Here is a 15782-nt window from a genome sequence, read left to right as displayed (position 1 = left end):
TGCTTAGCACAACTCAGTAACTGTTTGTAGAGACACTTGGAGAACTCCAAGATACAATGCCTGGGAGAATCCTCCCTTTATTTGTTTTATCTCTGGGGCTTTTATCTTTGTTTTTGTTTGTTTGGTGTGTTTTGTTTTGTTTTTTCCTGGGGCTTTTATCTTGATACCTTGAGGAAGTGGGGGGCGGGGTCTGTGGACGTTAACTGTTGTTTAAGAACTGCCTCTTTGGCTTCAAGACAGCCATAGTCACCCTGAGAGCCTCTATCAGGTTCTCACCATATCCCAGGCACTATACTGCTGCTTTAGACAGACTCTTACTTCAAAAATCCTCAGAGCAACCAATGATGTAGGTATTATCATTTTATCTGCCAGAAAGCTTTCTGTTGCAAGAAATGTAAAACCCAACTAAAACTGGCTTAAATGATTAGGGAATTCATGGGTTCTGGCAACAGGAAGGCCAAAGGCAGTGTGGTACCAGGGTCGGTTTGATCCACTCCTGAGTCCATTTTACCTCCACTGTATCCTGGCTGTCCATGTAGGCCATTCTTGCCTGAGGTGGTTGGAGTGAGTTGTTATGTGAGGTGAGCAAAGAAGGCTCAAGTAACCTTGCATTTTGGAGGAGAAGCCTAAAGGCACATGTCCTGTGAACTAGAGGATTGAATGGACTGTGTATACTCTTCTCAGATGTAGTCTGTGGGTTCTACATCTCAGTGTTTTAATTTGTCTCTACTCTCAATCTCAAGAATGCCTGGCAGAAGCATTCTCAGTGTTTCAGTAACATTTCGAGCAGGAAGCACAAACAGGCTTTTTGAAAGGCTACCACTCATTCATTCACTTGCTTAGCAAACACTTACTGAGCTTCTACTCTGTACTATGAATGTCATATACTGTGTCTGGTGCTGGGGAAACAGAGCTGAAGCAAACCCATGTAAACCACCGACCTTGACCACAGTGTGGTAAGTACAATCATAGCATGGTGAGCAAAATTCTGTAGAAACCCAACCTTAAATTAGGCCATATAAATGTTAGTCTAGTTCATTTCTAGTGCATCCGCCATCATTTCTGTTAGAATTCCATTCTTGACTGGAAGTTCTATCGGAGACTTGTCAGTTCGATTGCTTTGGCCATTAGAACAGTTTTGAAACGTTCAGCAATTTTGCCTTCTGCTGAGGCCTGGAACCAGAACACCATGACAGGGAATTTTGGGTTTGCCTAGCTGGGGCCCTAACACAGTTTAGGCAACCTTACTGCTGTGGCACCCCCCCCACTTCCCCCCCACCCCAATGTCCAATGCATACCTAAGTCACTTTCTGTTTGTAAAGCCTTTTGTTACATAAAATGGAGCTGTTGGGGGTTTTTGGTTTTTTCTTTTGTTTTTCTTTTTTTTGGTACCACAGGAAGAGAGCTGTCTTTGGTTGGAGGAAGACCTGGGATACTTGGTCTTGATAGCTTTTGAGCCCCTGTGCTAGAGGACAGAAGGCCAGACATGGAAGGAACTCTCATGAGAAGAGTCACAATACATTGAGCACAAGTGGCTTGGTGTAGCACTTGGGTCACAAAGGGGCACAGGGTAGGCAAGTCAGGGAGGAGGACTTCTTCCCCTTCTCTGAGTGGAACCCAGCTCTTTGGCACTCTGAGGATTAGAAGTTTGGGAGTATCCAGGATCTGGGAATAGTGACAGGCACTGCCAATCATATGACAGGTACAGGTAAGCTGTGTGGGCAGCAGGGTGGACATAGGGTGTTTGGTGGTTGACTCATGTCTCTGGATATATATGAGGCACCCTCTTTGGGATTCCCTACTCATTACTGAGGACTTTTTGGGAGGGAGGCTGAGGCCTTGTGATATAAATAGGAGCTTGGGGCCAGTGTAAAATGGGAACTGAAAACAAATGTGACCATGATTGTAATATAATCTCAGCAGCCCCAGACAAAGTAAAGAAGCAAAGCAAAATGTAAGACAAGTGAAGCAATATATTTACAGAGTCAAAGTCCAAAGACCACTTGAGAAACAAGAGCTGTGACCTGAAACCTAAAAAAATGAGATGGAAAAGAATTATTTTTTATTTTACTTTATTTCCTGACTCACCTTGTCTCCAAGTCTTAGTAAGCAACAGTTTCTTCATCTGAAAACCGTGGATAATGATACTTGTCCTGTCTAATTTAAATAGAGAAACAAAAATTGTGTTTAAATTAATATGAAAACAGAAAAGGTATGACCTGTAGGGTTTAAAAGCAATCACATATTGAGTACTCAGTAAAGCCTGCCTGCTTGCTTTTCTCTCTCTCTTTCTTTTTAAATATTTGTTTGAGAGAGAGCGAGCACTGCTTGAGCAGGGGGAGGGGCAGATGGAGAGGGAGAGAATCTCAGGTGGACTTCATATTGGGCTCTTTCTTTTCCTTTCCTTTCTCTTCTTTCTTTCATCTTTTTTTTTTTCTTTTTTAAAAGATTTTATTTATTTATTTGACAGAGAGAGACACAGCGAGAGAGGGAACACAAGCAGGGGGAGTGGGAGAGGGAGAAGCAGGCTTCCCACTGAGCAGGGAGCCCGATGCGGGCTTGATCCCAGGATCCTGGGATTATGACCTGAGCTGAAGGCAGACGCTTAACGACTGAGCCACCCAGGCGCCCCTCTTTCATCTTCTTTTAATAAAAATGTTGGTTAAGGTATGAGTAGTAGGGTTGGATCCCAGGACCTTTCCAACATAACAGAAGCAACTTGCACTGCTCTAGCCATTTGTCTTTTTCTCTCCTGAGACAAGAGCTTCTATTATTATCATTTCCATGTGACAGAGGGGAAATCAGGGTTGGGGGCTTATATAACCTGACCCCAGGTCTCAAAAAGAAACAGTAGCAGTTTGAGACTCTGATCTAGAGCTCTTTTAGGAGCTTAGATAGCTCTCACATGACACCAACCCCAATGTCAACAGTAGCTGTACTTTACAGTCCACCGAGGAGCTTTAAAAAATATGCCAAAGATCACTAGTCAGACCAATTAGTATAACAGGTAAGACAACAGACTTAGGAGCCAGATTCCGAGCTTGAATTATGCCTTTGCTACTCAGTAGCTGTGTGACCTTGGCAAGGTACTTAACTTCTCTGTGCCTTAGCTTTCTTTTTTGTAAAGTGGGGATAATAACACCATGTTCTCTGTAGGGTTATTCTTTTTTTTTTTTTTTTTTAAAGATTTTATTTATTTGAGAGCGAGAATGAGAGACAGCATGAGAGGGAGGAGGGTCAGAGGGAGAAGCAGACTCCCTGCCGAGCAGGGGCTCGATCCCGGGACTCCAGGATCATGACCTGAGCCGAAGGCAGTCGCTTAACCAACTGAGCCACCCAGGCGCCCTCTGTAGGGTTATTCTAAGGATTAAATGAATGAGGCACTTGGAACAGGGTCTGCGGTATGGTAATCGCTATTTTAAAGTCCTGCACCAGAGCAAATACTTTGCTTATTAAATAAATGAAGAGAATTGAATGTGGGGGTCCGTCTTTCGGAAATACTACCCCCCCACCCCCGGGATTCTAATGTACCGCCTAGAATTTCAATCTGCGAATGTAGTGCCTCTTTTGGAATTCCGCCTCCTGAAAAGTTGACTTTAACCAATGGGTGAAGGGACCTTCCCCCCCCCTCCACCCCGACCCTCCCCGGAAGATGTTGAGCCCAGAAACCTGTTACCTGGATCCGCAGGGACCAATGGGCGAAGGAACTCTTTCCATACTTTCTGGGAGTTGTAGTTCCCCAAGGGTCTCGTAGGCGCCCGGTGCCCAGCTAGAAACTACAACGTCCACAATGCTGCGCGCCGCGCGCCGCGCGCCTTGCCTCTCTCCGGTGTCCCCCGCTCGGCTTCCCAGTACCGCCTCTTGGCGGCGGCAGCAGAGGCACTATGGCCGACGGCGGCGGCCCTCCCGAGGCGCCCAGTCCACGGGGCTCCCCGGGCCGGGTGCCGCGGGTCCCGCGCCCGGTCGGCCCGGGAAGCGGCGGCGGCTGCTGCGGGGAGACCTCGAGGACGCCGGCGCTGGCGCTGCGCTTCGACAAGCCCATCAAGCAGGCCTTTTACAACACGGGAGCCGTGCTGTTCGTGTGCCTGTGTTGCGGCGCTGCCGTGCTCGTCTACTTCATCCTGGAGGCCTTCCTGCGGCCGCTGCTGTGGGCCGTGCTGTGCGGCACCTTCTTGCACCCCTTCAAGAGCTCGCTGACGCGCCTGGGCCGCCACTGGCTGCAGCGCCTGCACCGCGCGCACACGCCCATCGTGCTGGCCGCGCTGCTGCTGCCGCTCTGCTTCGCCGACTACGGCGTGGAGGCCCTGGGCGAGCAGGCGCTGCGCCGCCGCCGCCTGCTGTTGCTGCTCGGCGCCGGCGGCCCGCTCCTTTACGGCCTCTACAGCCTCGGCAGCTACCTGGGCGTGCAGGTGCTGCTGGCACACGCCGGCGCGCTCATCTGCCGCGGGCTGGACTACTTCAGCAGCCTGTGGGTGAGTGAGCGGCGGCCCGGCCTCCGTCCGCGGGCCCAGCGGGCACGCGCGCGCCGCACCCCTCACCACACACCCCTGGTTCCGGGGGGTGACCTCCCGCAGCTCCCCCTCACCAGTGCGGGGACCATCAGAAGTGTCCGCCCTCCTTCCCGGGCAGCTAAGGAACTTGGCTCACTTCCTTCCAAAGAGAGAGCGGGTGTGGCTCGAAAACAGTCTCCTGGTCCCCCGGCCCCATCTGAATAGATCCTCTTTGGGGGACGTGTCCCCAGGTTGGGAATCGCAGGTCCGCTCTGCAGGTTGAGTTGAGCATCGGCAGGTGGACTTGAATTTACCCTTGGTCAGAGGAGGGGGAGGGTGGTGGTGGCTCCGGCCATCTGGAGGGCCGCAGGAAAGGACCTTAGAGATCCTAGTCCAGCTTGTCATTCTGCAGATGGGAGAGGTGACTTTTTTTTTTTTTTTTTTACCAGGCCACGGCTAGTTAGGGACAAAGAAGGGACTGGTTGACTCAAGTTTCTCAAGTTCTAAGCAAAGCGTTCTTCAAAGGCCGGGGCCGCTTCTGAGTTCAGATGATTTCAGTACACTTAGTGAGAGGGACCTGGGTCTGCTCCACCACACAGTCTACTTCTTGGGAACCACCTGTGGAGGTACCCCGCCTCCCGCCTGGATTACTTAAGCAGACTGAGTGAAGGAGAGGTAGATTTGTGATTCTTGGATCACCTGAGTTTATTCTTAGAAAATTAGGGAGCTTTCGAATTGGAAGGGATTTCAAAGATAATCTAATGGCACATTTCCTAACTCAGACTAGATTGCAGACCAATTAATACCCAACTATTTGAGTGAGGACTATTAAAAACAGGTGGATATTTAATGCATAAGAAGACTAATTTGTCAATAAACAGTACCATTTAAAATTTTACTCACTTTTGTCAGTGTTCAGTGCACCTTGACGTCAAGTTGCAAAATAATTCCCCTTATGTGTCAAACAGGCCTTTGACTTGCCAAGGTTATTTGTAGAAGTGATGATCGGGGACGCCTGGGTGGCTCAGTCGGTTGAGCGGCTGCCTTCAGCCCGGGTCATGATCCCAGGGTCCTGGGGTCGAGTCCCACATCCGGCTTCTTGCTCAGCTGGGAGCCTGCTTCTCCCTTTCTCTCCCTCTGCTTGTGCTCCGTCAAATAAATAAAATCTTAAAAAAGATAAAAGAAGTGATGATCGATCCCAGAACTCCTGTATTCTCTTGCTCTATCACTGCTACCTCTCAGTTTCCATTGAAAGGTGATTGAACATGTTGATGGATACTAGGCTTTGTGTAGGGGTTTAAAAGGAATAAGATGCAGGCTTTGTCTTCAAGGTGCATATAATTGTATGTAAACATATTCTCATGGAGAAGACACACAACACACGTCATGGGCCAGCAAAGTATTGAGGAGTGCCTCATCCATAATTTTGGGATGCTGCCTGTGTGATCAGACAGACAAGCTTTGGCCTCCAAGTGGCCTGAGCTCTTTCAGTTGTGGTAGGAAGGAGGGATGTGGAATGACCTTTGAACTCCGAGGGCCTGCTGGATTGTCAGGTGGGAGAGATCCTGGAGTTAATGTACTTTTTACTGCCAGATGCCTGCCACTTTTCAGGAGAGGCTTCTTAGGCACAGAGAATGTGATTGTTCCAAAGTCAAACAATGTGAAGAGAGCCACGCTTCGCTTTTATGGAGTATGCCACGGCTCCTTTAAAACCCTGTTATTTATACCTTCAGTGCTATTTCTCCTTTATCTTGTTGCACAGTTCACTTGATTGAATGGTTCATATAAGGCAGGTTACTGTATGTTGTTAAGAAATATAAATACTATGACTTGATTCTGAGAAATTCAGTCTTTTTTTTTTTTTTTTTTTTTTTTTTTTTTAAAGATTTTATTTATTTATTTGACAGAGAAAGACACAGCGAGAGAGGGAACACAAACGAGAGAGGGAACACAAACAGGGAGTGGGAGAGGGAGAAGCAGACTCCCTGCCGAACAGGGAGCCCGATGCGGGACTTGATCCCGGGACTCCAGGATCATGACCTGAGCCGAAGGCAGTCGCTTAACCAACTGAGCCACCCAGGCGCCCCTGAGAAATTCAGTCTTGTCAGAGGCAGACACATGTATGGTTTCTGCTGACATTTTGACTGTTGATACTGCAATTTAGTATAAATTATTGTAGGCAAGGCCAAATAGGGTATCCACCAAACTAGGAAATTGGAAAATAAAAGATCGAACCTGTGAATAGTGTAATTTCATACTGTAGTGAGAAGTTGAATACATGGGTAAATTGGCAGGGTTAGTGGAAAGTGGGGAATTTCTGCTAGTTACCCTCAGTGCAAAGAGATGAGGAATTTGAGTACCAGTGAAGAAGTGCCTGGAGCTGAATGTATGTAGTTTTGTATGTGTTTTTACAGAGGAGAAACCCTCATTTTTGTATTTTACTTAAATACCCTAATCTGAGTTGTGGATGAGTGGAAGAGAAGTAAGGGCCAATATTGATTTTGCAGCGGGGAGCGGGGGTTAGGGTGGTCAAGTTAATTAATGATTTTTAAAAGGCTTGAAACAGCTGTTTGGCTATAGTGAAGGGCTTGGGAGAAGAGGAGTCGGGGGGAAACAAAGCCATTATAACAGAAACCGTATGAGTTAATTAGGAGGGAGTAGGAGTGGTAGAGGGGGTTAAATTGAACGAGTAGGTCCCCTAGGTTGATCTGAGTTTGAGAGAAATGAGGCTTGCAGTTGTGGTTTCTTGAAGCAGCACTTAGGGGTGGGTGTTTGGATGCGGGGAGAGGTGTACTTGGGAAACAGACAGGGAGTCCTCAGCTCTCAGCCAAAAGGGCTGATAAAGGCTTGACATGAAGTGAAGGAATGTCGGGTGACTGGGCAAGGGGCCCACTCTGACTTTCCTGTCTCATAGTTCACTGTCTCTGTGGTTCTGTGAGCCCAAGCAGAGCTGCCAGGTATTGAAAAAGAGTCCATGTTTTCTAGACAACTTGTAAATTTGAGCTTGCTGCTGAAGAGGGATGTACATGGGAAAGGCAGGGAGAAAAGTCACATAGCTGACAATTCATATGTTTAAGATCCAACTTTTAAGCATCTATCACGTGCCAGGAGCTGGATTAGGTGCTTTCATGGGTGTTGTCTATTCTCACGATTATCCTGTGAAGGAGGGAGGAGTTTTGTTGGTGCAAAGATTGATTTAGAGATTGATCTGTTTATTCTGTCAGTAAAAGGTATTCAGCAGACCTATCAGCAGTTGAAGTCCTTTTGTCAAAATTCTGAGTAACCTTTGATAAGGATTTATAAAAGTTTTCCCCCCACTATATTGTGTTTAAATGTTTTAATTTAACTTTTTAAAATAAAAATTGATTTTAATTATTTGGGAAAAAACATGAAAGTATCAGGACTGGGCTAACCATACATGTTTCCCCAAAGACCCTTGGATTCTAGTCATCTAGAAACCTTGGTCATCTCTTTTCTTTTTCTTCTTTTTTTTTTAAGATTTTATTTATTTGACAGAGACACAGCGAGAGAGGGAACACAAGCAGGGGGAGTGGGAGAGGGAGAAGCAGGCTTCCCACTGAGCAGGGAGCCCGATGTGGGGCTTGATCCCAGGACCCTGGGATCATGACCTGAGCCGAAGGCAGACGCTTAACAACTGAGCCACCCAGGCACCCCATCTCTTTTCTTCTTTTATCTTTGTATCTGTTCAGCTATTTCCAAGTGGCTTGGAAATAGTTTTCCTTTGTAGTGGCTTCAGTACCTGTATTTTCCTTTTTTGCTCGTTTATCCTTCTAGTTCAGTTCCTCTTCACCTCACTTTTGTGTTTCTTCAGTCTCCTAACACTCTGTCCTGCTTACAAGTAAAGACCAGTAATTTATGGTATGAGTAATTCTTTTAAACAGTTACAAATATATTAGAATTTTGTATGGACTTAGTGAGTTCTAAACACTTAAAAAAAAAAAATCACCTGTTGCACCATGCTCACATATGACACAGTCCTTGGGGCCCTTGGCGTCTTCCATGATGTGGAGTTGTCAAGATAAAACTGAAAAGCTAATACCCACCCCTCCCCCACCCCTTTTCTTTGCTGGGAGTGTTTTGATCTTCCTCTCCCTCTTAGTTCAGACATGTTAGAAAATTTGGAGACCATTTACAGTTTTTGCAGTAGTGATAGATTTGACTTCTCCATGGCCCCTGACCCCACTGTTTCCATTTTACTTTATAAAGAAGTATGAAGTAGGAAGAATAGTGGTTGAAAGGTGAGAAGACTGTAAATTCTATTTATTTATTTATTATTTTTGTAAGTAATCTCTACCCCCAACATGGGGCTTGAACTGAGATCAAGAGTCGCTTGCTCTTCTGACTAAGCCGGCCAGGCACCCCGAGACAGTAAATTCTAAACTGAGCTCTGTCAATAACTTGTTTTGTGACCTTGGATTGACCAGGGCTCTTCTCTGAGCTACTCAACTCCAGTTATGTGAAGTGCGGGGTTGGCTTGGATGATTTCTAAGGTTCCTCGCACAGTTCCAAAGTATTTGTCAGTGCGCTCTAGAGGCTCTTAGGAAGTGCACATTAGTCAGCCAACCAGGCCCACTCCATCCCACTTCTGAACCCTTCTCTAGGTGTGTTTCTGCTCGCCTGGCATCAGTAAGGAGAAACGTTTCCAGTGCTTAGGTTCTTTCTCAAAGACTGATCATAAAAGATTCTTGACTCTTAAGTTGCCACACCGCAAAAGAGAATAGTTTTCAAATTAGAATAAAGCCGTTTTAAAGGAGGATGAAGTACCTGAAGCGAACATTGTACCTTTGTGCAATTGGGATTGTACTTTTTCTGTGGTTTTATTCTCTCTGTAAGACTTAGGAAGCTGTTTTGCAAAAACCTGCAACAGAAGCAAGCCAAGTTACTTTTCTGGCTAATGTCCACATGATGATAAATACAACAGTCTAAAAAGCAAAGTCTACTACTGCATTTAATATTTTATTTAATCAGAAAAGCATATGTGGTTAATTAGCCAGATGAAAGGAAATTGGATTGTTTATTAGTTTGCGTGTAGTGCTAAATAAATGTTGCCAGTTTTTATGGGGCGTCTTATATGGTATCTGGCACACAATGGTGCTTTAAGTGAGTATTGAATGTGTATTTTGAGAAGGATACATTGTTTTAAAGAACATAAATTTGAGAAGGTATGACCTCATATATAAACTGTGGTTCGTTGATTTATGGCTGGAAGAAAATTCATACTTGAACAGGTTTGCTCAGAGGCTAAACATAGAGACAAATAAAAAAACTCTTAAGGACACACTAGTAGGAATCCATCCTAGAAATTATGTATGAAATCTGAAAGTACAAATCTTTACTTTTGGTCAAGTTATTTTAAAGAATATTTAGCAATTTCAAAAACTGATTCAAGTAAAAGATGTTTGTTATGTAAGAATCAGTTTAAGCATCATAGAAGTCTATATGGTAAAGTGAATAATTTCTTTTTTCTGCCACCATTCCCACTGTGTAGATGTTACTATTGTTAACTGATGAATAGCCTTCTAAATTTATTTGTATGCTTATGTGAACGTATAAAATATAGGGTTTTTGTTTTACAAAACAAAAATTGGTAACATAAATATAAAATTTTGCACCTTGCTCTTTATCATTGTATTGCAGACATCTTTCCTTGTTAGCACTTATAGATAAAATTCTTTCTTTTTAGTACTGTAGTATAAAAAATTTTTTTCCAGATGTTTTAGAAAGTGTTCCTATCAGATTGTTGTAGCTCACAATTTGTATTAGGATAATCTGATAAATATTTTTTTAAACATTGGTAATTTGTATAATATGGCTTAATAAAAAAAAAAACTCAAGTGCTTACAAATGGTCATACTTTTTGAGCTAGTAATATTCTGTGACTCTTTTCTGAGGAGACCCTTGAGAATATTGGAAAAAAAATCCATAGCCAAGAGTTTTTTTTAAGTTAAAAAACATTTGCTATTTATAAATATAATAATCTTAGAAAATTCAGCACTTGAAGAAAAACAGAAAGAAGCAAATTACCCCCTGAAATCCAACCATCCAGAGATAATATTTTTAAATATTTTGGCAAGTGTATTTTCACCATTATAAATTTTATACGTGTATGCATTTATACTGTCATTGAATGTGGATATTCATCACGTCTCTGAAAGCCTGAATAATTATTCCAGTTTTTCGAGGTACCATTATTTAAAGAGTCCCTTATAAAATGACACATAGGTTATTAATTTTTTAATATTTTATGGTGCCATGGTGAACATTTTCATATCTCTCTGCACAACCTGTAGTGCTTCTGTAAACCAAGTTTAGAAGTGGAATTGGGGAGTGTATTTAATAAGTGGTTATTTTATTTTTTATTTTTATTTATATTTTTGAAAGATTGTGAGCGGCAGTGGGGGAGGGGCAGAGGGAGAGAATCTTTTTTTTTTTTTTTTTTAAAGATTTTATTTATTTATTTGACAGAGACACAGCGAGAGAGGGAACACAAGCAGGGGGAGTGGGAAGGGAGAAGCAGGCTTCCCGCGGAGCAGGGAGCCAGACGTGGGGCTCGATCCCAGGACCCTGGGATCATGACCTGACCCGAAGGCAAACGCGTAACGACTGAGCCACCCAGGCGCCCAGAGGGAGAGAATCTTAAGCGGGCTCCATGCGCCCAGTGCCCAGCCTGATGACCCTGAGATCCTGAGATCACGACCTGAGCCGAAATCAAGACTCAGGAGCATAGCCAACTGAGCCACCCAGGCGCCCTTAATAAGTGGTTAATTTAAACTGAAATGAGGTTATCCATGAGTTTTAGGTTTACTAGGTGAAAATATGTGCTTCTCTTTAGACCATGCTTTTCCCTTAAAAAATCTGAAATATGAAGTCTTTTCTCTCCCTGTAGGTGATACTGATTCCTTATGAGTCCAGGTAAGAATGAGAAACTTACTGGAGATCAGTTTAAAAACATAGGCTTAAAGTCTGAAAGGATATGTCTTTTGTGATCCTCTAGGTCAGCTTCTCACTGAGAGCAGACTCTCCTGCTTTGTCATCCCTGACAGCTTTTGCTCAAATAAAACATTCCATTTTTAGACAGCTGTAGTGTTAGAAAAATTTATTCTCATATTGAGCTGAAATGTGCTGCTTCCTAATTCCCACGTATTTTTCCTGCTCTCAGGACCACAGGCAATTAAGGCGAATGCCTCTCCCAGAAGACATTTTCCCAGCTATTTGAAGATAGTTATCAAATCTTGATATTTCCTCCTTTTTTCTAAGCTAAGCAGTTTTTTCTCCCCCATCTATATTTGTATCTCCTATGTTGTGATTTCTATTTCCTTTCCCAGTCTGAATTTTATTGCTGTGGTTCGATAGTGCAAACGTCACTGAAACAATCATTTCCCCTGATATGAGCATTATTAATAGGCACTCACACCACTTATACTCCTGACTCACACTGAACTGGAGATTAGCTTAGCTGTCCTCTTCCCATTCAGTACTTGTGCAGTTGAGTTTTGAATCTAAGAGCAGATTTTTGTATCTTTATTAAATTTAGTCTTATTTTAATTAGCCGTTTTCTAGCTTCAGCATATTATTTTGAATCATTATAGTCATCTCAGTTTTTATTGACTATTCCTAGTTTTGTGTAATCTGGGAGTTCAATTAATAAGCCTTCTAGTCTCTTACCTGAATTACTGACTAAATGTTTCATGGGGTGGGGCTGATCACCCCTGTATGGCATACCCACTGAAGGCCACCATTTGCTGAGGATCATTTTCTTTTTTTTTTTTTTTTAATTTTTTAAATTCTTATGTTAATCCCCATACATTACATCATTCGTTTTAGATGAAGTGTTCCATGATTCATCGTTTGTGCATAACACCCAGTGCTCCATGCAGAACGTGCCCTCCTCAGTACCCACCACCAGGCTAACCCATCCTCCCACCCCCCTCCCCTCTAGAACCCTGTTTGTTTTTCAGAGTCCATCGTCTCTCATGGTTCGTCTACCCCTCCGACTTCCCCCGCTTCATTCTTCCCCTCCCGCTACCTTCTTCTTCTTCTTTTTTTTTTTTTTTCTTAACATATATTGCATTATTTGTTTCAGAGGTACAGATCTGAGATTCAACAGTCTTGCACAATTCACAGCGCTTACCAGAGCACATACCCTCCCCAGTGTCTATTACCCAGTCACCCCATCCCTCCCACCCCACCCCCCACTCCAGCAACCCTCAGTTTGTTTCCTGCAATTAAGAATTTGAGGATCATTTTCTATTTCAACAATTTGTAGTTGCCAAAAGAGACTGTTTTTATTTTTGCTTGTGAATACTGGAGCAGCTTTTCATCTTTATTTTTTTAGCACCACCCTTCTTTCCTCTCACAGTTAAGAAAGCAGACTATGGATCCAGATTCCTGGGTTCTAATCCTGGCTGTGTCACTTTTTAGCTATGTGACCTTGAGCAGGTCACTCCCCCGAAGTCCCAGTTTCTTTCAGCTGTAAAATGGGGATGGTAATAATATTTATGTCCTGGGGTGATGAGGATTTAATGAGTTCATATATATAAAGCATTAGAACAGAGTCTGGTCCGTAGTAAGTATTATGTAAGTGTACCATTATTATACTCAAGGTTTTGTTTTGAGCTCTACAGTCCTACCTCAGATTCTCTAAATTCCCAGGTTAAATTTGTGTGGTTCTGCAGGCTTGAACTGTTTTGAAGCAGCTGTGGTCTCACTTCCCATGTGCTCATATATCTGGGGCTTAAGACCTCTTGATATTTATGGAGTTGCTTGAAGAAGAGTATTTTTTTTAAAGATTTTATTTATTTATTTGACAGAGAGAGAGACAGCGAGGGAACACGGTAGGGGGAGTGGGAGAGAAGAGGAAAACCTATACGCATGCCATTTAGCACCACCACCTTCATCTTATCTGTGTTGCATCCACAGCTCTCATGCTATATAGATGTGTGCAGATTTTGTATAATTATATGTTTATTTTCATGTGTATATATTTACAACTGTGTCTATATTTCATTTAAGATCTGGACGTTGGTAGTTGGCTATGTGTTGACTGTTTCATTCAAGTGGAATGCAAGCACTGAACGCTACTTGAGAGCAGTTTCAATTCCTGTCTGGATTATATTGCTTTTTCATTTAGGTGGGTCCCTTTTTCTAAGAAAGTCTAGATTAAGATCAGCAGAGGCTGATCACGTGAATTCAAGTGAATTTTTTTTGTAGTGTTGTATGTTGCATTTAACATTCTTTAAAATAATCTTTAGAAATTGTTGTGCTTTAATCCTTCTTTAATCTTTAATACAAATGTTATGCTTTAACATGTCTTTTAATGATATTGAATGTTCATTTTCAAAAGGTCCTTTAAAAATAAATATATCTTAAAAAGTAGAGCACCCTTGGACTGTCATGGCCACTTCTGAGTGTCAGACTTAAGGAGGATATAGATAAGCAATCAACTGTGTGAGCAATAGTTACGGAACCAGAGGTGTTTACTCAGGATGAGAGAAGGGGACTGGGCTCCATGGGTGGAGGGAAGGAGGAGATAAAATATGGAAGCCTGTTGCAAATATTTGAAGGACTATGATGTGAAAGAGTGGTTTAAACAGATCTCTGTAACCATGAGGGAGAGATGTCAGAGCAACGAGTAGCTTCAGGGAGACAAATCTGTTCAATGTCAGGACGATCTTTGTCAGCAGCTTCAAGTAATGAGTTCTCTTTACTGTTAGCTGGGTGGCTGCTGGGAGATTGCAGAGTGATTTTTTTTTTCAGGGACTCTTTAATCTCCAAGTCTTAAGCTTATGAAACATTAGGTTCTAATAAATACAAAATTCAGTAATCTAGAGCAGTAGTTAGCCTATTTAAAGTAGTCTTTAGAGCTGCTTATTGTTAAAAACCAGAGTTTTCCATGCTTAATCTACTGAGCCACCATGACCTGAGCTGAAGGCAGATGCTTAACCTACTGAGCCACCCAGGCGCCCCAATATCTTTTTCCCTTAATGTAGGCACTTATCACTGTAAAGGTCTTTGCTTAGAGTCTGATGTGGAACAAAACATTAACAAAACATTACTTTCTAGCTTTGCTGATTTGGAATCCTAAGGAGTATGTTATATTTTAGCAAGATCCCCTGATGTCTGATGTGACTCATTTTGAATTTGGGGAAAACAGCGGAGGGAAATAGGCAGTCCAGGGGGCTCTAGATCAACTCAGGGAAACGCAAATGGCTATGGGTAGGGACGAAAAATGTTAGCATTTTTGCCCTATACACTGAGGATACACTGAAGCTTTTTGCAGTGCCCCTTTGGGCCATTTCACCCTTTCTTGAGAGATGGGAGTTCACACCCAGTGGTATTTTCAGGAAATGAAGTCGTGACTTTAGGTTCTGTGCCTGATGCAGGTCACTTTGGGGTTAAGCGAAAGGCTTGAGTTTAGGATTGTCTTAAATGCTGGTGTGCCTTAGAACAGACTTGATTCCTCAGGTGATAGAAGCCCATTCAGGGTAGGCTCAGAGCAGGGCTGGATTTAACTGAGAGGAGTCCTGAACTGAGATTTCATCTGTCTTATGGCCTTTAAAAGAATTTTTTTTCCCTGTGAAATAATTTTGTTAATGACATCTATGCCAAATTGTTCTGTCAGTCTGCTGAGTCTTTTTTTTTTTTAATCTAACCTTTACCTTCAGATACTATTGCTAAGAATAAACTGAATCTTTTAAAAATCTTAGACAAGTGCTAAGATTTTTATTTAACTAAAAATGTTAACTCTTAATAATTTTCAGCATCCCTGGCTGGCTCATGGAGAATTCCAGTGTTCCTGGTTATTGTTTTCCTGATGTCTGTGGGCACGCTGTATGAGAAACAGAATGGAAAAGAGTCTTCTGGTAAGAAATAGGGCATTCTATTAATATTACTTTAAAGAAGTATTTGAGAAAGTAGCTTTATTTAAAAAACATGCAATGATGAAAGTGCTTTAAATCTGTTTTAAAATCTGTGGTATTTTCTGAACAGAAGATAAACATGTTTAAAATATTTTAGGTTTTAAGACTGTGCTCCACTCTCCCTCCTTTTTTCATTTTTTAAGGGTATAATTCATATAAAATTAACCATTAACTTTTTAAAGGTGGATTTAGTACATTTGCATTGTTGTGCAACCACTACTTCCATCTAGTTTTAGGACATTTTAAAAGGAAAGGCTGTACCCGTTAAGCAGCTAGCCATAAAGTTAGGTTATTTATTTGCGTTTTTCCTTCCTTCCTTCCTTCCTTCCTTCCTTCCTTCCTTCCTTCCTTC

At 42.7% G+C, this 15782-nt stretch overlaps 1 protein-coding gene across 1 annotated transcript in view; it reads left to right on the top strand.

Annotated features, from left to right (window-relative positions):
- Window positions 1–3878: 3878 nt before the first annotated feature.
- The window catches only part of TMEM245 (transmembrane protein 245), a 106737-nt gene continuing 94833 nt past the window's right edge, over window positions 3879–15782 (top strand). Inside the window, exons 1-3 of the mRNA XM_044920571.1 lie at window positions 3879–4472; window positions 13524–13641; window positions 15272–15373. Coding sequence (XP_044776506.1) covers window positions 3885–4472; window positions 13524–13641; window positions 15272–15373 — 808 coding nt within the window. The 5' untranslated portion in view covers window positions 3879–3884. The remainder of the gene's footprint in view (window positions 4473–13523; window positions 13642–15271; window positions 15374–15782) is intronic.

Source organism: Neomonachus schauinslandi, chromosome 13, assembly GCF_002201575.2.
Source record: "Neomonachus schauinslandi chromosome 13, ASM220157v2, whole genome shotgun sequence".
Lineage (NCBI taxonomy): Eukaryota > Metazoa > Chordata > Mammalia > Carnivora > Phocidae > Neomonachus > Neomonachus schauinslandi.
This window is presented reverse-complemented; position numbering and strand designations above follow the sequence as displayed.